Below are 25,000 nucleotides of genomic sequence, written 5' to 3'. Positions count from 1 at the left end.
TCTAAGTTCTGAATTGAAGCGGGTTTGAGTCCAGAATGCGGCCTCATCGCTGCACAAAATTTGGCTCAAAAACAACAGATCTTCTTGGAACTTTTCATAGAGCGAAGCGATGTCTTTGGGAAGGTCGATCGGCTTCAGTTCTTGCACAAGCTGTGTTTTTCATGCGTTCAATTTAAGATCTCGACGCTCATTAGGCAGATTACCTTGACCAATAGTTGTGCATGACCTCGAGAAACACATTCTTTACAGAACGCGAATTTTCGTAATAAAGTAGGATAACGTTTACAGTTCGGGTGTAAGTCTTTCCATGATGAAATGGCAAACAATACACGACTCACGCGTGATCTCTCAGAAAAAGGCTATTGAAAAAAAGACCTCTTCTTGGATCACTTTCTGGCAATTCCTGGATTCTATCGCAAAATAACTGTACTGGCATGACGGTCAAGAATCAACAAAGCCAATTTTTGTTATTCCATTCTGATGTGAACCAATTCCAGTGAGGGTGAGGATCTGGACTATAAGACGAAAGGTAGGACAAAACTTCGCAGCCGCTGTTTACCAAATAGTTTCAAACGTGAAGCCGAGTGTTGCCATGATGGAAAATTATTAATGCGCTCGCCTAAGTGTGATAAGTTGGTGTCGGTAGCGTTCCCGATGAATTGTTTGACCCAATCTTAAAAGTTCATAATACAGCACGTCGTGGACATTAGGCTTTGCCGTCATTTGATTGGTTGGCCAGGTTTCACATATGATCTTTTGCATTTAGGGTTGTCGTAATGGATCCATCCATCTCCAGTCACATTGCGATGCAAAAAAGTCGTCTTTGTTTAGTGTTCAAGTAGTATTTCTGGCATGCTTATCCCGCACATATTGCCGGTGGACATCGCGGGAAGGTGCATGGCTGTGAAAGTTGCCATCAGACTCAGATAGTCTAGATTCCTAAAAGAACACTGGTCTGCACACTTGAAAAACCTCACTCACCCTGACTTCATACCAGATCACTTTGATCATGAAGTCGCTAAATTGAACTCTGGCGGCTACTTTTCTACCCATATACCGGTGAGGGCGTTTTGGGAGTTTGAGTCAGTAAGCTTTTTCACGGATGGGTCAAAGCTTGGGGGGAAAGGTTGGTGGAGGGGTCTACATTTGTGAGCTCTCTATCAACTCCAGTTTCAGACTTCCTGACTATTGCAGTGTCTTTCAAGACGAAGTTGCAACCATTAAGGTAGCACTAGATTTACAGCTCCGGAGTGCAGCCTCCTTCAGAGAAATGACAATCCACTAAGATAGCAGAACGGCTATACTAGCTTTGAACTCATTATCAGTGCGTTTAGGGCTGGTCAAAGAGTGCCTAACCTTGCTATCAATAGCATCGAGTAGCTTTGTTCGGGGCACTGGTATGAGTGCCAGGCCATAGCGGAATCACAGGAAACTGTAATGTTAACGAGCTAGCAAGAAAAGACATCCTAGAACCGTTATCGGTAGAATAGGAGCGGATCGGTGCTCCCGTATCCACTTATGTTCTACTACTGAATAACTGGGCCTCGCGGAAGCTTGGTCAGCGCTGGGCCACCATTGGTACATGCGTTGTCGCAAAGCCTTTTGGCCTAAGATCGATCACAAGAGATTTAGTGATATCTTTACCCTCAGTAAGGCGAGCCTCCCGCAAGTTTTGAAGCTTTTAACGAACTATTGCTGTATTAGCATCTATGCTGTGAAGTTGGGAATTTTATCAGGCGCCATATGCGGAAGCTGTATGAAAGAAGATAAGGTGGAAACAACTCAACACTTCTTTCTTGACAGCCCTGCGTTTGGGAGGTCAAGATTTAAGCACTTGAGAGCGCATACATTCAGACATCCCAACGAGCTAGCGGGAATGGAAATTAAACCCCTGTGCAAATCTTCTACAACTATTTTTTTAATATTTTCAAAATGCATTTACTTAATAATTTTTTATTGGCTAAAACGTTATATTACATAATAAACGATAATGTTGGTTAAATGTAGAATTTAAATATTACTCCAGCGCATGCTTTTATAATTTTATAAAAATAAATCAAAACTAAATATATGTATGTATGTATGTATGTATGTATGTATAAGGAAAGTGTAGAAAATATAAAAATTATGCTAGGTGGCCAACAAATGTGTATGTGTAAGTGGCTGGGTGTAATTTAATAACGCTTAACGCTTCTTCGACCGCAAATTCGACGACGGCAAACTGCTGGCGGGCGCGCGTAAACGCGTCGGACGCGCCAACTCCATCGGTACTGGATTGCCCTTGGTGCGCTGCGCCAGATTGATGCGTGTTGCTTTGGTGGTGAGCGCACGCTTGCGCAATAGAACGGCGCCCAAAGTTTTCATAGCTTCTTCGGTGCTGGAACTGCCGCTACCGCTGCTCGAGTTGGACTCGACCGCTTTCGGTGCCAGTACCAGTGACGAGGCGACTTGATGAGCGGCGTGACGCGTCTTCATAACGTTGCTTCTTGAAGCGCGTACTGGTATTTTACTCGGTTGTTGCTGTGTTTTACTTGCAACCGTCGTTGGCGCGTCCTTGCCTGCATCAGTGCTGCTTTTGTCGCGCAATGAACGCCTGCGTTGCGTAACTTCACTAGCGGCTTCATTCCCACTAGTGTCGCCGGCATCAACCAATTGACCGGCACTTGTCGATAAGCGACGAAGCATCAACATGCTGCCGCCACCATTTTTGCGCCGTTTTTCCTTCGGCGCGCTGTCGCTTTCATCGTCGGCACTTGAGGAATCGCCGTGTTTTTTAGAAACGTCCGCCGCGTCTGTTTCGGCGCGCGTCACGTCAGCAGCATCGGTAACCGCTTCAGCGCGCGGCGCACTTTCGTCGCGCTTATCCTCAGCAACATGTGTGTTGGATTTTATGGCTGCGACGGCTTCCGCGCGCGTTGCGGACGATGTACGCATTATAGATTTACCACCTGCGTTTGCGTCAGTATTAAGGCTCGAACGTGTGGCCGCTCGTGTACGCAGCGCGGCGGTATCGGCCCGTGTTAACGAAGTGGCTCGTGTAGCGGATCGGGTGCGCGTAGCGGAGTCGGTGTTGCTAGGCAAAGTCATCAAATCACTTGAATCACTCGGTTTCGCGCCAGCGGACCGTCTCGGCGCTTCAGCCGTTTTCTCCGTCTCGGCTAATGTCAGCGAAATCGAGCGTTGTCGCCCTTTTCTGCGTGTTTGTCGGACCACTTCAGTGCTGCTTTGTTTTGCTGCAGTTTCTTCGATCGGCTCGCTCGGCGGTAGCGAAGCGTTGCCTCTGCGCGTCCGTAGCTGCTCCTTAGCTGGCGTTCCAGCACGAAGCCGCTTTAAAAGCGGCGGTTCAGAACGCGGTGAAGTCGACATTTCTTCGGCAGAAGTGGCGCCAGCGAGCTTGGGAGTGGAGCAGAACGTTCGCTTTAGGCTGGCGCGTGCTGGCGTAGCGGCTTTGGTGGAGCTGATGGTGGTGGTTACATCCTCAGCTCGGTCTCCAGCCTCGTCTTCAGTAGTTTCGGAATCCTAAAAATTTGTATTGCTTTATTAACAATTTTAGTTGCTCTTTTTCTTATTAAAAAAAAAATATTCTTTTGTATTTCAACACATGCGTGCGGAATATGGGATTCAAAAAGGTGGTTCAAGGTGAATTTCTAATAAAAATGTCTTAGGTTCTAAGAAAATACGAATTTTTAAGACTAAAGAGCCAAAACAGTTATGTTTCGAGAAACACACCACACTACGCCAATACACTCCATCACAACCGGGCGCAAGCGTCCCACTCACACCGCCACGCCACGCCACACGCACACCCATTTCCGCATACAAATCATTTCAAGTGGTGAATTTGGTGAATTCAATATACGTAAATATATATTTTTATATTAGGCAATGTTTGTACAGTTATGTAATGGGGAAAAAGTAAATAAAACTACAAGCTAAGTGCCTAGATAGACGTGCATTAAATGGGCGGTGGCGTTGGTTGGCACTGGTGGAAGCGGTTTGCAGTTGTTTGGTGTGGCATTTGGTTAGTAACTGTGCTGAGCTAACTACAGTTGTAATCCTCGTCGTCTGGTACTCACTTGATTCGGCGCCGATTGCGCCGATTGGCTTCGTGTTGCGCGACGTTGTGTGTCCGTTAAATTTGCCACGGATATGTCACCACCACCGGCGCGTCGTTGACGACGTACGATCGTGCGCGGTGACAGCGCCGCAGGCGGTGAAGGTGGTACAACATCGGATGTATTGAGCTGTGTGAGCGAAAGAACGAAAATGAAAATTTATAAACACCGTTAAAAATGCGATTTGTTACCTCTTCAACGTCGTTGCTTTTGGCGGTGCTTCTGGTCGCAGCACGCGACAGCATTCTTGTTGGCAGCGCCGACGGCGTTCGCTCCTTTTCCTGCTCTCTTGCGCGCGTACGCACTTGCTCCTTTGGCTGCGCTTTAGACTGCTCTGGGTTCGCATCTTTTGCTTTCTCCGCTTTATCCGTTTTCGTCGCTGACTTCTCCGCGGCTTGCTGTTTACTGCTCTCCTTTGTCTGCCGCTTAGCTGGGCTTGAGGTGTTGCGCGTTGTGGTGGCTTGGCTCTGAGCGCCCGCATCGCTGCTGGTTTTTGAATTTGAATCGGTGTCGTCGTCCACAACAAGTGTTGGCAGGTTTGCACGTCGTTTATTGCGCACTTTAGTCGCATCCTTTGCCGTTTCAACGGCCTCCGGTGCCTCGGCGTTTTTCTCGGCATAACGTAGGTTTCGCCTAACCCGCGTATTGCGCACCTGGTGCTCTTCACGTGCTGGCTGTTGCTCCGATTTCTTATCGGAATCTATGCGCGCCTCAATGCGTATCTTCGGTGAGCGTGGTGGCCCATCACCCGCTTCGCTGTCCGATTGTCCGCGTGTTGAATTCAACGATTTGCGCAGATAACGGTGACCCACGCGATTCTCGCGTCCATATGTGGTCGGCACACGCGCCGAAGGAGAGATGTCTTTCGTTATTATGCTACCATCGTTGGCTGCTTGCTGTGCGACTGTGGGCGTTTCGGACGCAGTAGCCGGCAATTCTTCGCTAGAAGTAACGGCCTCTGGGGCAGCCTCTGGAACCGCAGCAACAGCATTAGCGTCCGCCGTTAGGTTGACGACACTTTCGCTGCCGTCAGGTGGCGGTTGTGGCGGCGGCTGTTGCGTTGGCTCATCGACCTTTTCACTCACCGCCGTTTTGTCGCGTGCAGTATTCGGGCCTGCTGTGTCGTTGTCATTAGTGGCGTCATTCTCCGTTTCATCGTCGCTGTCCTAGTTGTGGGAAGAGCATTAGTTTTACCGTTAATGAATAGTTTTGAAAAAGAAAAGAGTTTTTGTTTACCTCTTCGCCCTCAGAATCAATTGCGGCAGACTTGCGTGTTGGATTATAAGTGCCATCAACCAGGTCTTTGAAATCTATGATAAGCTTGACAGTTCGCGGATCAAGGTCGGCCTAAAAGTGGTATTTAAATTTTGTTTTGAGGATATTTTTGCAATTTTTCTCATTTTCACTCATTACCTTTATCAACTTGTCGGCGGTTTCTTTCAATTCGCGCTTGAGCTGCTCATTCTGCGTGACACTCAACTCGAGTGTGATCAGTTCTTTGGCCAACAGTTTGCACAAGTCTTTGTTGGTCAAATTATTCAGCATCTCTTGGAGAATAGTCTGTGCGATTTTATTGTGTATCCAGCCGTCGGTTATGGGCGAACTCTCCTGTCGTGTGGAGTCGATGATGAAGCGCGTTATGGTTTCGGGGCGTATTTCGTGCAGCGGATTCTCGTAAGGCGCACTCAGCACTGTTGTCAACATGGGCAGCAGGCAGGGTTGCAGCAGACCGTGCCGTTTGCACTGTATAAGATTTTCCAGAAAAACGCCCAAAATTTGGTTAATATTTGCATCTGCGGATATAAGGGAAAATGTTAAAAATTATATTCATTATACATATATATTTATATAATAGTGTACCTGTGCTGGGATTAAAATAGCGCAGCAGCAATTTCTCAATGATATCGCTGGACTTGATGTAGCCGCGCAATATGAGGCGGCAGAAGCCAACAATGATGGCGCTAACGATGCAAGTATCATCGCATGTGTCGAGGAAATGCGACATCATATAGATGACGTCCACACCCTGACCAGCGTTGAGCACATTGGAATCATCTTCGCTATCCAAAAATTCCAAAGTGTTGTAAAGCTGGCGGCCGCTTTTCTTCGTTTTATTTTGCGACTCTTGTTTAGCAAAATTATCCAAACCGTATCTGCGTAAGCAATAAATAATGAATTTAATATAGTTGAGAGAATTTTAATGCTACAAGCGAATATACTAACCTGTCCAGCAGCTCAAAAATGCACGTTATCGAGGTCTCCCATATACGTATATTATGATTTTTGAAAAATTGTGAATACAACTCTTCGAATACATCCTTAGCCAACACTTCATACAGCATACTGCAGGCAGTACCGCATTTCAGCGCCCAATCACGTATGGCTATTTGATTCGAAGCAAGATGGCGACATATAAAATCCTGTCAATGTGCAATTATTTTAAAATTTAGCTGCCACAACAATAACAACTTGCAAATACTCACATTATACAGTTTCAGAATGCTCGGATTAAGCGAACGCACTTTGGGCGAAACGACCATGTGGAAGGCAATTTGCAAGCTTTTCAATATGCACTCGGGTTTCAATGTTTTACGCAACTGTAACGGGCGTTTTAACTGTAAATAACGAGTAAGAGTAATTTTTTAATTCGTACAGACACTAAAACTGGCAGGGACCTACCGCATCAGCATTGGGATGATTCTCGAGAAGTGGTTGCAATAAGTTTGTATACTCTTCGGTAGCAGCGATCTTCTCTTCTGTTGTTTGTTGCGCACGCATATAATCTTTCTGCTTCACAAAATCCATTTCCTGTTCTTCCAAGTCCAGAATTTTCACTTTCAGTGATGATAATTTCAAATTTAGATCAGCATTCGAAGAAGTCGCTAATAATTCGGTAATTAAGGTGCGATCATGCAATAGATCATTCTGCCTATTATTCAAACCGCATATATCTTGTACGATTTCCACAATAAACTAGAAAGAATACATTTTATTAATATTTTTTTTAGTAGAAAAACTATAAAGTGTTGCTCACCTGTATACGCGCATTTTGATCAGTTATTAGATTTTCCGTGCAGCGTACTATCATCTCTATAACTTTCTCATCCAGACGGAATGTTTTCAACAGATATGCCAGTAGTTTTTGCAGATTACCACGACCGATCTCGTCACCCAAATCGAATGTGTGCAGCATTTCAGTGAGTGACAATAGCTTGTATTGAAATTCCATGAGTTCAAATTTGTCCATATCTGGTTTCTGCTGATGGCAGAATCTGGTGGCATGAAAAAATAATATAAATGTATAGTTTAATATGCTTTCACAAATTTCAACTTACTTCTCCACATATGTACAGAATGTGCTCAATTCGGGCACTATTAAATCGTGCTCCTCTGCCAATTCCGCTTGCAAAAACTCGGTCAAGCATTGCCAGTACAATGCAATTTCCATTGACAGCTTCTCGTATGGCACCAAACGATGCATTTCGCCGTCTTCATCTAATGGCACACAAGCAATCAAGTCATCCTTTTTCTGACGCCTTCAAAATGAAATTAAAAAAAAAAAAAAAAAATTAAAAAAAAAAAAATAAAATTAAAAAAAAAATTTTAAAATATTAACAAAAATTAAAAAAAAAATTAAAAAAAAAATTAAAAAAAAAAATTTAAAAAAAAATTAAAAAAAAAAAATTTAAAAAAAAAAATTAAAAAAAAATAAAAAAAAAAATAAATAAATAAAAAAAAATTAAGAAATTAAAAAATTTAAGAATTTTTTTTAATTTAAAAAAGTTAGAAAAAAAATTAAAAGAGTAAATTTAAAAAAAATTAAAAAAGGAAAAAAAATTAAAGCAATACTCACTTGAATATCTCCTTAAGCGTTTGCTTCGTCACTTTACGAAATCGATCTATTTCGCTTTCACTCGAATCTAACTTCAACGCCGATATGAATGCAATAAGATCTTTTTGATAAGACTCTATCCATTGCTGTAACATAATTGTGACTACTACTTTGCGTACGGCATCCGAGCGATCATTGAGACCCTGCTGCAGTAAGGTCAAACGCTGTGACACCTTATATGAACGCACTGGGTAACTACTCATATGTAAATATGTATGGCGACGAACTTTTTCGTCAATATCCCACAAACGATCCAATATATAAGGAATGGTATGGTAATTGCGTCCCATACAAGTTATTACAGCTTGCCGCACACGTGACGACGGATCGGAACAAAGATGAAACTGATAAGCACGCAACACGGGATCGTCTGGATTGTCTGGCACTTGCAAACGTTGCATTGCTAATATTGCTTGCACACGCACGTTAGGCGAAGTATCGTGCAAACGATGCAACATATATTCCAATATGCGATCGCATATGGCATCATCTAGAGCTGCTTCTTGTCCCAGCGCCTTGAGTATCATATTAACAAATTGACAAATACGAAAACGTATGTGTGGATTACGCGAAATGGTCTACAAAAACATAAATACCATATATTTAATTCAATAATAATATATAGTGAGCACTTACCGTAAGTAGCCACTTGCACATATCAATTAACACGGGATGTGTATCCTCGCCATCGTATGAACTTACAAATTTAGAGCAAAATAATAATGTCGTATCTGCGTACTCATTACCCTCATCGGCAACCATTGCAGTTTTTATCATTTTGATGAATGTAAACATGAATGCATCATGATCCATCTGCCAAAAAACAACATTACAAACATAAACATAGATAAAATAGCGACTCGAATTTTGTTGTTTACACACCTTGGCGTACAGTTGCTTTAATTCTTTTACATATTTTTTGTGGCTAGTTTCATTTAATTGCACATTGGACATTATTGTATACATGGGGCCGTGCAACATCATTGAATTGCTGGCTGTAGCGCTAACACCACCACCCCGCTGACGGCTTGCGGCAACTGTATTTTCTTTTTCTTCATCGGCAATGGGTATTTTTCTTTTACGACCCATTTTTTAAGAGATCTTTTTGTTCAATGCAAGCGTTCACAATTATTTATTTTATTATTATTTGACACAAAACTAAACAAATAAGAAAAAATGCCAGCGCTTACTATTCGATTTGTGTAAATTGACTTGTCAAACGTTCCGTTAAAATTTTTCTAAGCAGCGTCCCTTTTGCCAATATGGCCATATTTTTATTAACAAATATTAATCCTGAAGGGTTGCATTTTACACTTTCTCATTAGTAATCGGTTCAGCAGTAATCGGTATTGAAATACATAAACAATTATTATATTTAATACAGAAATATATTAAAATTAAGTAAAACATATTATTTCTTGTATTTTCAATTTATAGAAATTAATAGGATAATGAAATCCTGTTTTCTTACAAATTTCATTTAAGAAATAAAAAATTAGCAAAAATGTTAAAATTTTCCAGCACTGAACTCGGATCAAAACAAAAATAGCGATAGAATAAATTCCAATTGGCGTGGTGTGCGAAAACGTGCCGTCATAACATAACATACATTTAAATATCTTCTGAATTTCACAGTTTACTATTGAAAATAACAATTTGTAAACATGAGTGATACTTCGCACAAAATAAAAAATTCCGACTATACAGTGTATGCATCAGCTGCGTGCAATCCTACTCCCCATTGCGCCGACTGGGGTGATAATGGATTGATTGTTTTCGGCGCACACTTTTCCGTGGCGGTAGTTGATCCCAACGTAAGTAAAGTATTTATATATTATTAACGAATATAAAGAATTAAAATTCTTATTACTCTCAAAAAAGTATAACGGTTCCACTAAAAATATTGCCACTTACAAAGGGCATGAAGCTCGTGTGAATACAGTACATTGGTTGCGCTTGGCGTCCGCTAAGCCTGAAACATACTTCATATCTGGTGCGGATGATTGTAAAGCTTTTATATGGCGATTTGAAAAAGAGAAAGATGATGTGAGTTTTGAACCACTTAATCATGATGGCCCAGTCACAGATATTACAAGTCTCTACTTGGAACACAATAATTGGTTAATTGCTACAGCTGCTGAGCAGACTATATCATTGTGGAGTTTCAACACTGTAAATACGGAATTGGTGCAAAAAATAAGTAATAAAAACAGTTACACACTTGGGCTTAGCCTTTTTCGAATGCCAAAAAGTGAGCAGTTCCTTTTGGCTTATGGAAATGATAAAGGCAACATTTATATTTGGGCACAAAATCAGCCACTTAAAGCTAGTAACGCTGAGGCGGATGCACAACCATTTCGAATGGTACATCAAATGACTGGGCACGAGGACTGGGTGCGAGCGCTGGATGTTATCGAAGATGGCGATGATATTTTATTGGCAAGCGGTGCTCAAGACAATTTCATACGGCTGTGGCGCATTTCAAAACGCACCGAGGAGCAAGCACATGAAAATAAGGTTGATATTTGTAATATACTGGAAGATGATACGGAAATACGAGTGGAGGAAAAAATTATACATTTAAGTGGTAGCAGCTGGTGTGCGATCAGTTTAGAGTCAGTACTCTACGGACATGAAGGTTGGGTGTACGGCGTGAACTGGCACAGATCTAAGGAACATGGTAGTAGCAGATATAAAATAATAGTTCAAAATTTATAAATAACATATTTTACAACCTCTTATAGGTCTTCTTTTGCTTTCGGTTTCAATCGATAAGTCGATTATAATTTGGGCCCCTAGTGAAGACGGTGTGTGGATGGAGAAGGTGCGTGTAGGTGAGGTGGGTGGTAATTCGTTGGGATTTTACGGTGGAAAATTCTCTAGTGATGGAAAATCCATATTTGGACACAGCTATCAGGGTGGCTTCCATATATGGCATCAAATGGCGGATAATGAGAACTTTTGGTCACCCGGTGTCATAATAGGTGGACATTTCGATGAAGTACGCGATTTGGCCTGGGCGCCAAACGGTGAATTTTTATTGAGCGTGTCCGCCGATCAGACTACGCGTATACATGCACCATGGCGACGATGCAATGACGAAAGCGATGATGTGGTGACTTGGCATGAATTAGCACGTCCGCAGGTGCACGGATATGATATGCAGACAATTGCAATACTGTCACGTTACAAGTTTGCCAGTGGAGCTGAAGAGAAAATCATACGTACATTCCAGGCGTCTGCCAATTTCATTGAAAACTTCAGGCGCATTACCGGTGCTCAGGATGACGTTGAGGGTGATGATTTATTGCAAAGTATGTTTCCTTGGATTTCTATTCTTATATCCAAACAAGTGTACTTAATTATAAATACATTTCACAGCATTACCAAAAGGCGCTTCTGTGCCATCACTGGGTCTATCAAATAAGGCTGTGTATAGCGCTGATATAGAATCGACTCCAAAAGAAAAACACATTAAGGACGAATACCCTGAAAATTATTTTATACCGGTAACTCTAGACTCACCGCCACAAGAAGAGACGCTTATGCAAAATACGCTCTGGCCGGAAATGCAGAAACTTTACGGGCACGGCTTCGAAATTTATGCGCTGGCCGCTTCACCGGACGGCAAAGTGCTGGCTTCCGCATGTCGCGCCACGAACGAAGAGCATGCGCAAATAATACTTTGGTAAGGCGTTATTTCCTTGGTAAGTAATAAATGTTTATAACATTTCCTAATCATCACACTTTACAGGGACACCACAACTTGGAAGCAAATTCAAAAACTTCCAGCGCATAAGCTTACAGTAACTCAGATGCGCTTCTCACCAAATGGTATATTTTTGCTCTCAGTCTCACGCGATCGTACATGGGCACTTTTTGAACGTGTTGAAGATGTAAGCGCCACCAATAATCAACCAACTTATCGACTCAAACAAAAGTCGACAACTAAAATGTCGGTGCATAGTCGTATAATTTGGACATGTGATTGGTCGCATGATAGCAAATACTTTTTGACTGGTGGCCGTGATGCCGTACTAGGTGTGTGGACACAAGTTAATAGTGAAAGTGGTGAAAAATGGCACATTTCGCTCAAGGAAACATATGCAAATCCCGTGACTGCACTTACCTTTGCACCGAAACTGGTAAAGCCTGGGCTATATCAGATTGCTATAGGTTTTTCGAATGGTGATATAGTGCTGCAACAGTTAGTTGAAAATGAAAAACAGTTAAAAGCCGTTGAAGAGAGGTAAATATGCTCGAAAAAAATTATTAAATAATTTAAGTCATTCTATGCTCATGCATAACTTCAATATTTCTATTTCTATTTTGCAGCAAAGTTATTTTTGAGAAAGCGCATGACTCTGCAATAAAGCGTTTGCAATTTCAGCCATTACGTGATGTTAATAACAGCACTTCCGACCATTTTCTGCTAGCTAGTTGTGGGGACGACCATTTCGTTCGAATATTTAAATGTCCGCATTCATTTAAGAACAACGAAGCGTGAATATTAAAATATAACTGTATATATGAATATCGAAATAAATAAAATAATGTCCTAATAAATTTTTTATTGAATTAATTAAGCTATTTTTACACACACATTTAATGCTGGTCAGTGAATAAGTTGATATTAATAAATTTAATAAACGTGTACGAATCTCTTGGCTGTTTGGGCAGCTTCATGTGCAGACAACATTTCCGATATAAAAACTATGCGACCATCCTTCGTCAGTGCAACATCGCAAGTGCGATCAGTTTCATTACAGTAACTATTGTTTAAGCCATTGACTGATGGGCGTATGTCAATCTAAAATAAAAATAAATTAAAATTAAAAAAGAGCAGTTGTATTTGATGGTTTAAATTTTATTATTGCTAAGTTAATTATTTATTAATTGAGCATGTTTTAATTTTACTTACATTCCATAAACTCTCCAAAGTCGAACTGAAAACACAGATGCGGCGGTTATGGCAATCTGCAACTATTATTGTCCCATCATCGTCACAGCACACACCAGAGGGGCGGGAAAATTGTAAATATCCAAATCCGAGACTGCCTTTAGTACTTACAATCTGTAATTAAATCCCATTAGCAATATGTTTATTGATTTATATAAAGCAGTATTTTTATAAATACTTTTCCCTTCGCAGGACTTATGAGATGCAAACAGTGATTTACATAATCTGTTACAATTATGTTTCCCTTGGGCGTATAGCATATGCCACGCGGCGTTATTTGATAACCAGTGAAAGTGCAAGTACCTAACGGTATTTCACGAATGAAATGTCCATTGTAATCGAATTGTTGAATGCGATGATTTGCAGAATCGGTTACTGCAATTTCTAATTTTGTATTAACAGCAACATCGAATGGGAATTTGAATTTCCCACATTGTGTGCCCAAACGTCCAAACGACAGTAAATATTTTGCACCTGATGAAAACACTTGTATGCGATGATTATTTTTATCCGCAATAATAATTCGACCATTTTTGTCCACACAGATTCCGGCAGGCGCATTAAACTGTCCACCGCTCTTTCCTTTACGGCCGAATCTAAATATAAATTCGCCATTTGGACTAAAAATTTGTACATTATGATTAAGTCTATCGGTAATAAAAATATCCCCTAATTGATTGACACAAACTCCCCAAGGTCGTTGAACATGACCCTGGCCGTTTCCTTTAGGCGCAAATGCCAAAGACGGTAAATCCGAACGGAAAGCTTTCACTTTATTCAAACAACCAGGTACAGCTTGTCCAATACCAATATTTCTGTCGTTTTCACTTTTTTGTGTTTTAGTTTTTTTACACGTATCTTTTTCTACTTTAATTTCCACTTCCGCGCTGGAAGTTTCTTGTGATGAAGAAAGGATTATATCCTTTTCATTAGCATCTTCTAATGTTGTTGGAATATTGTTTAAAGCAGTAAGGTCATTATTGTCATCTAGTTCGATGGACCCTAGGTTTTCTATATCCCTTAAAATTTCGTAAGGTACTTGGGGTGCATAAAACTTATAAAATTCGTCCTTGTATTGTTTTTCTTCCAATATTTTCGCATAGGTATCGACTTGCCGCTGTGCCTCTAATATTTGCGTTACAATGTACAAATTTTCTAACTTATGTCCAATTTTAGCTACTTTATTTAGTTTTTTAATTACTTTCACTAAGCCCAAATATGAAGCCTTTAGTGTTGAAACTTGTTCATACATATTTTCCATTCGATTTTTATGCATGTTATTTACAACATCTAAAAGATTACTTTCCCGTTGCTGCAAAGACGCTATAAGCGGTCGGAACGTATTCCTTATGCTTTGTGCTAATAAATTGCAGTTGTTATCAATATGACGCGCAGAGTCCACTTCTTTATAGCCAATATCTTCATAACAGTTGGTCGCCAATCTGCCACTTTCTATGAGTCGAAATAGTAGATCATTCCTCTGGGTTAGGAAATTGTCAATATAAAAACAATTGTGTGCAGTATGGCTTTTCCGGAAACAAACATCACAGAGCAGCATTCTGCAATTTTCACAAACATACTGTAAGACTTCATGGTGTTCTCTACATTTTTGCTTGTACCCCGAAGTATATGCAATATTTGCCTCCATTGTGGAATCACTAACTTCTTTCCTATTCATATTATCTTTGAGCGATGCTTTAATGATGTGCAAACTTATTGTTTTAATAAAATTGTATTGACGGCACCAAATTTGCTTTTAAAGCAACTTTAAAGAAATCAAAAATCTTTATAATAGTAAAGTAATATTTCTAGATTTAAATAACTTACCAATTATTTTATTATTAACTATTTTCGTTTAAAACGTTTGGAACACACACCGGCTAATATTATTTTATTGCTTTGATTGCAAAATTTAAACCATTTATTTCTTAATTTTATATGTGACTTTTGGAAATTGAAGAACGGTTGTTTCTCGTCATCCGTTTTGTTGGAAATGAAAACCGAGCAAATAATTATGCAAAAATAACGGAACCGGGGCAATAATTATTATTATATTTTATTATGTATTGTACGAACAATAATTGCCATTTTAAATAATAAATAACGTTTATAATGTAAATAATGGTAAAATTGTATATAACTTTTATTGAGCTGATTTAATTTTGTGGGGTAAGGAATTTTAACGCAAAAAATATGTACATACATATGTTTTCTTTATAGCCGTTGAAAGTTTTTTAAAAGATGAAATATAAATGATGACAGCCACCTTAATGATGTACATATGTATGTATGTAAGTAAGTCAATCAATTAGTAAACAATTGTTAAATTGCTGATTAAAATTTCTACGCATAATTATTTTTCAATTTTTTATGTAGAATATATTTTTATTATTACTATATAATTTTTAGCTTATGTGATTTGTTGACTATTTTACTTATTAATAATTATAATGTGCGCGCATTTCATGGGATGCGCCTCTGATTGCTTGTCAAAAATTTGTTGGTATTCTTTGCACAACCCTTCGCTACAATAGTTTTTGTTTTTTCTATCTATAGGCTTATCTTGCTGCTGACCTTAACCGCGACAATTGCGACATGTGTATATAGAAACGAAATACATTCATGTATATTCATTGAACTACATTTTCCGCAGACTCTTTTTCGTCTTGGTCACCGTGAGTAACACAATTTGGAAGTCAACACAATGCTACATATTAAATGCAAGGACACTGACCTAGAACCCATATCCGTTAAGGTAATTTGGAATTGTTTCTACTGAAGAAATTTAGTGATTTAAATTTTGATGTGGTGATAAAGAAATAGAATTTCTTAGATTGGTATAATTGGCGGTAGCGGTCTCGATGATCCGGATATTTTAGAAAATCGCAAGGAGACCGAAGTCAAGACACCATTCGGCAGCACATCAGATGTCTTGATCGAAGGTGAAATTGGAGGTGTAAAATGCGTGCTATTGGCACGTCATGGTCGAAAACACAACATTATGCCAACTAATGTGAATTATCGGGCCAACATTTGGGCCATGCGTCAAGTTGGTTGCACACATTTAATTGTATCAACCGCGTGCGGATCATTGCGTGAAGAAATCCATCCTGGCGATTTGGTAATACCAAATGACTTCATTGACCGCACCACGAAACGTGCACAAACCTTCTATGATGGCGGTGCGGAAAGTCCGCGTGGTGTTTGTCATTTAAGTATGTTTCCGTGTTTTAGTGAACGTGTGCGATCGGTGCTAGTTGCTTCAGCCAAAGAGTTGGATTACAATGTACATGATAAAGCAACCATTGTAACAATTGAAGGCCCACGTTTTTCTTCGCGATCTGAGAGTAACATGTTCCGCCAATGGGGCGGTGATCTTATTAATATGACCACTTGTCCCGAAGTTGTATTGGCCAAAGAAGCTGGTCTATTATATGGTTCCGTGGCGATTGCAACCGATTACGACTGCTGGCGCATGGGTTGCGAAGGTGTTAATGTCCAAGATGTATTGAAGACCTTCTCCGCTAATGTTCTCAAAGTAAGACAAATATTAATGAAGGCCGTGCAGAATATAGCCAAAGAAGATTGGACCGAAGATATTTTGGACGCCAAGGTACCAATTATATTGTGTTAATTATGTAATTATGTATGTATTATACAACTTTTAATGTATTTTAAATAGGAATGTGTTTGCAAGAACACAATGTCCGGTTCAATGTGACGCTTTTTACTATTATGTCAAGAATTTACTGGTGAAATTATACAACGTCGTCGCCCACTAATCTCCGGTTCAAAATCAAACAACAAAACGAACATGCTTCCTAAATTAACTTCAATTTCTATACTCTACGACTTAGTTCCAGCCACAAAAGAACACAACGATCAAGGGACTCATAAGAAGCAAAGGAAAACACAGCACCATCAGAATGCTCATTCTGAACAATCAGTATAATTTCAAAATAATTGTAGATTATTATGTTTTGCCGTACCAAATTAATCGAACCTAACCTATTATATTTTACGATGCCCTATTTTAGTTGTATACCACTGCACATACAGCATTTACCCCTCCATATGCGCATCTGTGTTCGTGCAAGAAATCGTATTTGAAATGTTTTAAAATAAAGTTAAGACCAGTTCGTAAAAAAAAATGTTCATGACTTATTAAGAATATTTACAAAACCTGTAGAATTCAATGTGCGCACCTCTTGATATAACACTTGTTTCTCAGAAATCATTTATTCTTATATTTGGAGAAAATGTCTGAGTAAATTTTGTGCTTTAAAAACGTTTAGGTAGAAATTTAAAATTTTTAAAATCTCCAAATAAAAATTAGATAATATTAATCTGGAATTCTTGTATGCGCACTTCGCTTACTTCACTTATCTAGACTAGTCCACTAAAAATAAGCATGGCGTGCTGCGAACGGGAAGCGAAGCCTGCGCCCAAAAAGGAGCCTGCCGAGGCTGGAATGTGTGGTTGCATGGTCAAAGTAAGTCTCAAGCGTTTATTAAAAATAAAAAATATTAGACATGTCAATATGTTTAGATTGGCATAATTGGCGGCAGCGGCTTAGACGATCCAGATATATTAGAAGGACGTAAGGAAAAAACAGTTACGACTCCTTACGGCCCGCCTGCTGATGTGCTAATTGAAGGTACAATAAATGGTGTCCAATGTGTTTTGTTGGCCCGACACGGCCGCAAGCATAACATAATGCCAACCAATGTTCCCTATCGTGCGAACATTTGGGCCCTCAAAGAAGCGGGCTGTACCCATGTATTAGTATCGTCGGCTTGTGGTTCGCTACGTGAGGACTTCATGCGCGGTGATTTGGTCATACCAGATGACATCATTGACCGTACAACACAGCGCATTGAAACTTTTACTGATGGCCAGCCTGGAAGTCCCCCGGGTGTATGTCATTTACCAATGTCTCCCTTGTTCAATGAACCCACACGTCAAATTTTACTAGCGGCAGCAAAGAAACTAAGTTATAAAGCCCACGAACGCGGTACAGTTGTGTGTATTGAAGGTCCACGCTACTCGTCAAAGGCCGAAAGTAAAATGTTCGGTAAGTGGGGCGGCGATTTAATTAACATGACTATCGTTCCCGAGGTGGTGCTGGCCAAAGAGGCATCTTTGTTGTATGCCGGTGTTGCAATCGCTACTGACTATGATAGCTGGCGTGAAGGACAAGAAGCTGTTGATGTAAAACAAGTAGTGGAGACTTTTGCTGCCAACGTCGATAAGGTGAAGAATATAATGAAAGAAGCGGTGAAAATGATTTCGCAACAGAATTGGACAGAAGAAATACAGAAGGCAAAAGATTTGGTTAAGAACAATAATCAGGCTCTAAAGTAACTACTAGGCTCTTAAATGGATTTTAGAAATAACTTAAAAGTAACTCGAACATTTACATATAAATTTTCGAAGTTCGAAAGAATTGTATGGCCTCCAAATTTTTGAAGTAGACTAACCTTTTATAAGTACTGTAAAAATACACCAATAAAGCAGATAAAACTAATTTATGTTCAATTTTGGCATTATTGAAATGAAAAAATAATTGTAAGTATCCATTTTAAGTTTATATCATAATTATTATTAAACTTCGAATTTAAATTAGTACATAGTTGAGTCAATATCTAATTCATACACACACAATATGTTTAGGGACATTTCCGCTCCACCTGACCTTTACCGGATTCTTCGTACTCTTGCGATGATATCCACATTTGTTGGAATGTGCCAATGCTGGCCAAAATCGAACCACCTATCCAAGCACCAAAACGTCGTTCCACACTACCATTTGCGGAAATCATCTTCAAACGTGTATTGGATGGCGCACGTAGCTGCAAGTCGCGATTTAGACGCTCAGGAAATCCTTGTAAGAGTGTGTTGCCGCCAGTCACTACAACAGAGCCGAAAAGCGATAAACGCACATCTGCGTCACACATACCAACACTCGTAGATGCCAATTGGCCTGCACCGAGCATAGCATGGTCAAATAAACTTTCCGCCAATTTGAAACGTTCTGAACCAAACTCCTGATGGTAACCATTGGGAAATTCGTAATGAACACTGGGTATTTGTGCAGCCACTCTTTCATCATAAGGATTTTCTAATACTTGTAAGATATTCATTTGAAAATCTTGCAATAATGATTTAAGCATATAATTTTGCCAAGACTGTGTCAAGTTTTCGGGTAATTTACGCAGTGTGAATCGCGCATTATCTCGTTCTTTAACTACATCTTTCGATGCAATTTTATATGCTGGCGATAAATCTATACCCTGCTTTTCGAGATGTTGGCGACATTGCATTGAGAGGTAATCACCGCCCAGCGGAGATTTTACAACCGCCTGAGAAAGTACGTATCCTTCATGCACAGGGACCGCTGAGGTATGTGTTGCACCACTATCTACAACCAATGCGGTTGCACGACCGCTCGAAAATGCCGCCAAAACTGCGTTTTTAACCAAATAAAAAGCGGGCACATTATACTTTTCGAACATGAGTTCTGTCAGTTTTTCACGATTATTACGCACATTCCATGAAGCCTCCGAAAACAACACGGGATGGTATTCGGGATCCGATTGTATGACCTTTGCATATGTGTAGTCAATAACTTTTTCAAATAAGTCCCAATTATCAATCATGCCATCTTTCATATAAGTTTGTATCTCCATTTGAGTACGCGGTACATTTACGTATGTGGTATCCACATAGTATTTGCGTGTGTCTGCATCTGTAAGATACAATAAATAAATACACAATTTTTGTATCAATGCATTTTCTATAATTACTATTTTGTGTTATGTTGTTGTCGGTTTTGGTTTCTATGTCCATATTTGTGTCCGGTGCTGAAGGTCCTACCCCTACCACAGACGGAATCTCTGCCTTTGGTGTATCCTCTTGTGCATAGCCCACGCGCAAAGAATGATGGCCCGGATCGAATACAAGCGCTCCGATCTCATCACCACCATATAACATATTTCCAGCACTCATCCTGCGATATGCTAGTTTATTTATTAACTTTTCTCCAACCTAAATAAACAATTTTCCACTAAATATCCGGCGTTTATGACTGATTTCGCATTCGTTTGGCGTCTCGATGTTTATGACATTTGGCATTTTGACGTTAGGTAAGTGCTTCCAAGTTTCAGCTTAATGTTGCCGTACAAAACGGATTAAAATAAATTGCAAAATAAAAACAAAATTTAAAATTTATGATAATGTCATGTTTATTATACGAATTCGATATTTGTATAATATTCAGTGAATTTAATGTTTTTAAACTTAAATATCAGTTGCCTTATTGTTAATTTTTGAAGTCATATTTATCTACCTTTGTATATTATAAACAAAATTAATTAAATAATTATTAGATATGGCATCACTATAATATTTTGCTGAATTTCAGCATAGAGGAAAGATTTTTGCGGAAGCGGAAGCTTTGTATTAAAAGTCAAAATGTAGTTAATTTTTTTTATTCAACTAAAACGAAATCATTATATTCTGCCTTTATCTTCACAAAGAACAGATACATACACATAGGTACACTCAGTTTATTTATATGTTTGGCTTAATTCTAATCATCGCTGTCAGCAGTGTCCAGCTGAGCATGTATTGAAATAATTTGATCACTCAAGTATTGATAGACAACGACTAGGGAAATTATTATGCCAACGATTACGTGTACCTAAAAGAACAAGAAATTAATCATGGAAAACTATTTTTAATATGTGAATTTGCTAATAAGGAGTACCATTATTAAACTACACGCGTTTACTTCCACCAGTTTAAACAAAGTCAACCGCAGCTCTATGGCCAATGCGCTGCGTATATCTTTCAGGAGAGCACGAGCAGCCTTTTCAAAACGCGCTTTCGATTTTATAGCTACTTGAACAACATCCAGTATCTGAATTTTCTGAAATTGTTGGTATATGCAAAATATAAGCAAAAAAATTTAACCTTTAAACACACATTTACACACCACTTTATTGAGAAGCCATATACTTGTGCATAAACAAGTATAATCCCAGAAGATGAGCACGTAAATAGCAATATTAGAGGCATAGAATATACGGTTCCACGGGGGAGAGAACAGTAAATGCCAACTTGTTTGAAAGTACACAAGTGCATAAACACCAGCAAGCAGACAGATGCTATTCATTAAAAATAGCAGCAGCATATCTTTGCTTAATGCTGCACTCACAAGCTCCACTTCAGCAGCCAACTGCTCAAAGCGTTTAAGGTATTGCGCCAATTCCTTTTGCATATTATTCGCTGGTATTTTGACACAAGCATTTGTGGCGCTGACACTTGTTGACATTTCAATGCCGTTTTCCACACTGTGGACGTCAGTTGTTAATTGCTCCATCAGCATGTCCTGCAGCCCCACTTTCAACTGCCTCAATTCCTCGCGCAATAACCAACAATTCAGTGTATACAGCTTTAAAGCACCGGCTAAAGCGAAATGCGGAATGAATAGGCCAAAACTTACGAATATATTATCCCAAGGTGGCAATTCAAATTGCATTTCATAAGCAATGTATACAGCAAAACAAAGTGAGATCGCAAACGTTGAGAAAACCAAAATGTAAGCAAACGCCTCCTCCAATTTGAATTTATGCGCAAACACACGTGTGCAAACGCCTGAAATGCCATTGCAAGCACGACCCACTACGGCCATTGTAAAAATACGGTATATATATATCTTAAGTCCCAGCAAGAGGTGCACGCGTATTAGTTGCCAAAAAAACGGTGACACATCGTGGAAAATCTTTAGTAGTGGCGAGCGCGAAAAGTGCTGATTAAAGCAGATGACGTAGAATAATGTTAGCGCGGTGAAATTTGCAAGACCCCACAGGGATATGTGAAACCGTTGCGTTTTGGCCTCAAAGCTGTGCAGCTGAAATCCGGTGAGCAGCAAAAAGCCGTTGGTTATGCCTAAAACCCGTTGCCAATTCATGTTGGGCGAAAGTAAAATACAAGCACACTGAATGCTGGCCGACTACACTCTACTAGAGCACAGAATTTCCGCGTCTGGGATATTGGCGAGTTAGCTTAAATTGTAGCCTAATGATATTTGCGATACCTATCTGTGCATACAGCGGAAAATGTGTGCAACAACAACTCGAAATTCGGTAAGTGAAGGTATTGACAAAATTTTTTTTTCCCAAAGCTCAATTTGTGGTTTCAATGACTGTGCATTTTACCACCAGTGGTTAGAACAGATATTAGCATTAAACGGGAGGGCTGCTTTAAGTTGCTCCGGAAAATTTTAAAGTTCGCCATTTTGAATTAATTCATAGAAGCTTATTAAATGGTTAATTCTCTTGCTGCATTTATAAAGAAAATTTGCATACATCACTGTACATACATACATATATAGTATATGAATAGTATAAATCTTCCAGCTAATTTTCAAAACTACATACATATGTACATATGTACATATATACATATGTACATAAATAGATTTGCCATGTCATAAGGGCTTCGCTTTATTGCGATTTTAGTGTGCATTGATACACTTTTGACACCTCCTATCAGCCACTTGCATATACACACGCACAAACATAGTTGCATGAGTTTTTCACATGTAGTATGAATGGGCAATGAATATTGCTATATATTTAATATTATATACTACATATGTATGTATATATAATTTTTTTATTGATAATGTTAACTACGTCGTCATCTCTGTGATTTTGAATGACAGGAACGGATCACGTCATTTAATTCTTCCAAGAAACTAATTTTCGAAATTATTTTGTTCAAAGTTCTTTTGAGTAATCTTTCTAATGAATCATTTTCCATCTTAAGTTCAGCTTTAAAAAGTTTAATATCAGAATAGTGCTTAGTGAATTGGACTATATGCAAGAATTACAAAAAGCGTATGCCGAAAGCCTAAACAACAAGAGTTTTTTTCTCGTTTAAAAGCAGCCGGATACATTCAAGTTAAAGGCAATTGGAAGCCGTATATACTAAGGGGTTATATATGTACATATAGAATTTCGAAAATTTATATTTATATTTTTTTAATTTATATATATTTAAGAATACATACATAAAATTTCATATCGGTTCGGTGAATATTTTTGAAGCTACATGCAAATTTGAAAAGCTTTTCAGAGTCCTTGGAAGTACAAGGACAAACTTTAAACGAGTTTTTCTCAAAATTGTGTTTTCAAAGTCGGTGACATTACTCAAAAACGGCCAAACCGATTTGTCTTAAATTTTAACACGAGCTTCTTAAATATATTTTTTTAGTAATTAATCGAAACTTTTTTTCTTATCGATAAATATTTTTTATAAACAATTTAACGCCGAGATTTTGGTCAAAAATCAATTTTTTTTGAGAAACCGACATTTTGTCAAAAAATATTATTTTGCTTATTCAATTCAATTTGCTTTTCTAGATTTAATATTACTTTAACGAATTTTTTTTTTTTAATTCCAGAGAATCCAGTTTGGAGTTATAGTGGTCACTGCAAAATGTCGTTTTTAAGAGGAGCTCCCGGAGATCCGTTATAAATATTTTTACTAATACTAACTCTTCAAATACAGTTAAATGATACCATAATTGAACTCAACAAAAAGAAGTCGCCAAGCCAACGTAATTGGTGTGATCATAAGGACGTGCGGTATTATGAGCTTCCACAACCGGGTAAATATGAAGACAGAACGCTCTCACTGTAATATGGTTCACATCAGAACAGAATATCAAAAATTGGTATTCATTCTTGGTCGTCATTCCAGAATTCAATTATTTTGGAATAGAACCCGCGATTTGCCAGAAAGATGGGAAACATTATAGCTCCAGCTGGACATTAGTTAGAATAACACATACAAAATAGAACTTTTATATTTTCGAGCTCAAAGCGCAAGAGGGGGGAGGCGAATACAGGGCAGAGCGGGTAAATGCAAAGGCCCCAACTATGAAAGTTTCCAGTGCGATATCAGCTGAGGTTAGCGGAGGAAAAGGAAAACATTTTTTGTTTTGAAAAGTCGACAATTTTTTAGCCCTAGTAGCTCTGGTTTCGTCTTTAGTTTCATTGACTTTCGAAGTGTAAAATTTCGCAAGTAGGCAGACAGACTTTTCTAACTAACTTGCGACAATCACCGTAGTAGTCAACGAGTTTGCTCAATATTTGTTTTTTCTCTTAATATTCACGTTGTAAATGGACGCAATCACGTTTTAATATGACAGTAAGGGTTACAAATAATATAAAAGTATTTATACTTATGTGCGTGTATAGTTACATTTTACCCATATGTAAGTAATACCCTATTGATTTATTAAATTATGTTTATGTCGTCTCGGCGAGTAGGCATTACAAGTACTTTTTTTCAGCACATACTACAGTCGGGGGCAAAGTCCACATGGTCTGAAAAAAATAAATATGTTTGAATGTGTGTATTGATATGTACATACTATATGTATATGTGTGTGTGAACACACCACATTAATTTTTATTTTCAAAACCAACAGAGGCATAAAATCGCAGTGCATTTATGCATGAATATAAACAGAGAGCAACAATTGTGCCGGAGAGTATTTTGATGGAGTACGTAATTATGTCACACAGTGAGAGCACTTTATTTCGAGTCCCGACTTGATTTTAATTTATTTATTATCTAAATTAAATTTATAGAAAGTAAATAAATATACTGATAAACGTTAAGGGGCACACTTACGGTGAGAGTTTGAATAAAAAAAAATATATATATTTTTTTAATTTTTGAGTTACCGGATTTTACAGTAGGCAAGGTAACCGGTTACCTGGAGACAAATGATCTGATCACTATGACTCTCTACATTTTCTGTATATATATTTTTCCGTATTCCATCTAGTCTATGTATGATCAGAAACAGGAAAAACCTACCAAATTTTGTTTAAAACCCAACTTTTTTTAAACGCCACTATTATGTTAATTTTTGATTTTTTTCGCGCGAGGATCAATGTAGCGACAATGTCTTCTTGAGAGAGATACCTTTTTAGGTTTCATCCGCGGCGAATG

General features: G+C 38.8%; 7 protein-coding genes across 7 annotated transcripts; 3 read left to right on the top strand and 4 right to left on the bottom strand.

The window, feature by feature from the left end:
* Positions 1-1,921: 1,921 nt before the first annotated feature.
* Positions 1,922-9,259, bottom strand: LOC105227709 (uncharacterized). Its single transcript, XM_011207199.4, has 14 exons — positions 8,890-9,259; positions 8,644-8,820; positions 7,969-8,585; positions 7,451-7,651; positions 7,150-7,387; positions 6,795-7,088; positions 6,599-6,730; positions 6,339-6,535; positions 5,976-6,268; positions 5,529-5,908; positions 5,352-5,462; positions 4,307-5,281; positions 4,077-4,244; positions 1,922-3,519 (listed from the first exon to the last, which is right to left on the bottom strand). Exons 1-14 carry the CDS (start codon positions 9,094-9,096, stop codon positions 2,185-2,187), a joined length of 5,325 nt encoding a protein of 1,774 aa, XP_011205501.2. The 5' UTR covers positions 9,097-9,259; the 3' UTR covers positions 1,922-2,184.
* A 211-nt stretch (positions 9,260-9,470) lies between these two features.
* On the top strand, positions 9,471-12,593 carry LOC105227711 (elongator complex protein 2). The gene is made up of 6 exons (XM_011207202.4): positions 9,471-9,821; positions 9,889-10,687; positions 10,752-11,321; positions 11,389-11,695; positions 11,762-12,256; positions 12,343-12,593. Exons 1-6 carry the CDS (start codon positions 9,672-9,674, stop codon positions 12,512-12,514), a joined length of 2,493 nt encoding a protein of 830 aa, XP_011205504.2. The 5' UTR covers positions 9,471-9,671; the 3' UTR covers positions 12,515-12,593.
* Positions 12,559-15,423, bottom strand: LOC105227710 (protein wech). Its single transcript, XM_011207201.4, has 4 exons — positions 14,795-15,423; positions 13,146-14,732; positions 12,929-13,081; positions 12,559-12,817 (listed from the first exon to the last, which is right to left on the bottom strand). Exons 2-4 carry the CDS (start codon positions 14,643-14,645, stop codon positions 12,650-12,652), a joined length of 1,821 nt encoding a protein of 606 aa, XP_011205503.2. The 5' UTR covers positions 14,646-14,732; positions 14,795-15,423; the 3' UTR covers positions 12,559-12,649.
* LOC105227712 (S-methyl-5'-thioadenosine phosphorylase) lies at positions 15,265-17,118 on the top strand. Its single transcript, XM_019990855.3, has 4 exons — positions 15,265-15,339; positions 15,524-15,722; positions 15,801-16,580; positions 16,650-17,118. Exons 2-4 carry the CDS (start codon positions 15,672-15,674, stop codon positions 16,686-16,688), a joined length of 870 nt encoding a protein of 289 aa, XP_019846414.3. The 5' UTR covers positions 15,265-15,339; positions 15,524-15,671; the 3' UTR covers positions 16,689-17,118.
* A 122-nt stretch (positions 17,119-17,240) lies between these two features.
* LOC105227713 (S-methyl-5'-thioadenosine phosphorylase) lies at positions 17,241-18,496 on the top strand. Its single transcript, XM_011207204.3, has 2 exons — positions 17,241-17,459; positions 17,516-18,496. The coding sequence occupies exons 1-2, from the start codon at positions 17,379-17,381 to the stop codon at positions 18,329-18,331; spliced, it is 897 nt and encodes a 298-aa protein (XP_011205506.1). The 5' UTR covers positions 17,241-17,378; the 3' UTR covers positions 18,332-18,496.
* Positions 18,497-18,533: 37 nt separating this feature from the next.
* Positions 18,534-20,103, bottom strand: LOC105227714 (actin-like protein 6B). Its single transcript, XM_011207205.4, has 2 exons — positions 19,774-20,103; positions 18,534-19,715 (listed from the first exon to the last, which is right to left on the bottom strand). The coding sequence occupies exons 1-2, from the start codon at positions 19,973-19,975 to the stop codon at positions 18,637-18,639; spliced, it is 1,281 nt and encodes a 426-aa protein (XP_011205507.1). The 5' UTR covers positions 19,976-20,103; the 3' UTR covers positions 18,534-18,636.
* Positions 20,104-20,228: 125 nt separating this feature from the next.
* LOC105227787 (uncharacterized) lies at positions 20,229-22,376 on the bottom strand. Its single transcript, XM_011207296.4, has 3 exons — positions 20,964-22,376; positions 20,736-20,897; positions 20,229-20,669 (listed from the first exon to the last, which is right to left on the bottom strand). The coding sequence occupies exons 1-3, from the start codon at positions 21,939-21,941 to the stop codon at positions 20,559-20,561; spliced, it is 1,251 nt and encodes a 416-aa protein (XP_011205598.2). The 5' UTR covers positions 21,942-22,376; the 3' UTR covers positions 20,229-20,558.
* Between the last annotated feature and the right edge of the window lie 2,624 nt (positions 22,377-25,000).

Source organism: Bactrocera dorsalis, unplaced genomic scaffold (genome assembly GCF_023373825.1).
Source record: "Bactrocera dorsalis isolate Fly_Bdor unplaced genomic scaffold, ASM2337382v1 BdCtg293, whole genome shotgun sequence".
In the NCBI taxonomy this organism is placed as follows: domain Eukaryota; kingdom Metazoa; phylum Arthropoda; class Insecta; order Diptera; family Tephritidae; genus Bactrocera; species Bactrocera dorsalis.
The sequence above is the reverse complement of the archived record's forward strand: the minus strand, read 5'-3'. Positions and strand labels throughout refer to the sequence as shown.

What these genes read in the sequence shown, in the direction of transcription:
- LOC105227709 (XM_011207199.4), bottom strand. Translation starts at nt 9,096, where the DNA reads ATGGGTCGTAAAAGAAAAATACCCATTGCCGATGAAGAAAAAGAAAAT. An exon ending in ATCAAAATGCGCGTATACAG is followed by an intron (nt 7,089 to 7,149) that starts GTGAGCAACACT and finishes TATTCTTTCTAG; the next exon opens with TTTATTGTGGAAATCGTACA. An exon ending in TTGATTCTGAGGGCGAAGAG is followed by an intron (nt 5,282 to 5,351) that starts GTAAACAAAAAC and finishes TCCCACAACTAG; the next exon opens with GACAGCGACGATGAAACGGA.
- LOC105227711 (XM_011207202.4), top strand. Translation starts at nt 9,672, where the DNA reads ATGAGTGATACTTCGCACAAAATAAAAAATTCCGACTATACAGTGTAT. An exon ending in TGGCGGTAGTTGATCCCAAC is followed by an intron (nt 9,822 to 9,888) that starts GTAAGTAAAGTA and finishes CTCTCAAAAAAG; the next exon opens with TATAACGGTTCCACTAAAAA. An exon ending in GGGTGATGATTTATTGCAAA is followed by an intron (nt 11,322 to 11,388) that starts GTATGTTTCCTT and finishes TACATTTCACAG; the next exon opens with CATTACCAAAAGGCGCTTCT.
- LOC105227710 (XM_011207201.4), bottom strand. Translation starts at nt 14,645, where the DNA reads ATGAATAGGAAAGAAGTTAGTGATTCCACAATGGAGGCAAATATTGCA. An exon ending in TAAGTCCTGCGAAGGGAAAA is followed by an intron (nt 13,082 to 13,145) that starts GTATTTATAAAA and finishes ATTTAATTACAG; the next exon opens with ATTGTAAGTACTAAAGGCAG. An exon ending in CTTTGGAGAGTTTATGGAAT is followed by an intron (nt 12,818 to 12,928) that starts GTAAGTAAAATT and finishes TTTTTATTTTAG; the next exon opens with ATTGACATACGCCCATCAGT.
- LOC105227712 (XM_019990855.3), top strand. Translation starts at nt 15,672, where the DNA reads ATGCTACATATTAAATGCAAGGACACTGACCTAGAACCCATATCCGTT. An exon ending in TAGAACCCATATCCGTTAAG is followed by an intron (nt 15,723 to 15,800) that starts GTAATTTGGAAT and finishes AGAATTTCTTAG; the next exon opens with ATTGGTATAATTGGCGGTAG. An exon ending in AAGATATTTTGGACGCCAAG is followed by an intron (nt 16,581 to 16,649) that starts GTACCAATTATA and finishes TATTTTAAATAG; the next exon opens with GAATGTGTTTGCAAGAACAC.
- LOC105227713 (XM_011207204.3), top strand. Translation starts at nt 17,379, where the DNA reads ATGGCGTGCTGCGAACGGGAAGCGAAGCCTGCGCCCAAAAAGGAGCCT. An exon ending in TGTGTGGTTGCATGGTCAAA is followed by an intron (nt 17,460 to 17,515) that starts GTAAGTCTCAAG and finishes CAATATGTTTAG; the next exon opens with ATTGGCATAATTGGCGGCAG.
- LOC105227714 (XM_011207205.4), bottom strand. Translation starts at nt 19,975, where the DNA reads ATGAGTGCTGGAAATATGTTATATGGTGGTGATGAGATCGGAGCGCTT. An exon ending in CAACAACATAACACAAAATA is followed by an intron (nt 19,716 to 19,773) that starts GTAATTATAGAA and finishes TGTATCTTACAG; the next exon opens with ATGCAGACACACGCAAATAC.
- LOC105227787 (XM_011207296.4), bottom strand. Translation starts at nt 21,941, where the DNA reads ATGAATTGGCAACGGGTTTTAGGCATAACCAACGGCTTTTTGCTGCTC. An exon ending in TATGGCTTCTCAATAAAGTG is followed by an intron (nt 20,898 to 20,963) that starts GTGTGTAAATGT and finishes CAACAATTTCAG; the next exon opens with AAAATTCAGATACTGGATGT. An exon ending in ACGCGTGTAGTTTAATAATG is followed by an intron (nt 20,670 to 20,735) that starts GTACTCCTTATT and finishes TTGTTCTTTTAG; the next exon opens with GTACACGTAATCGTTGGCAT.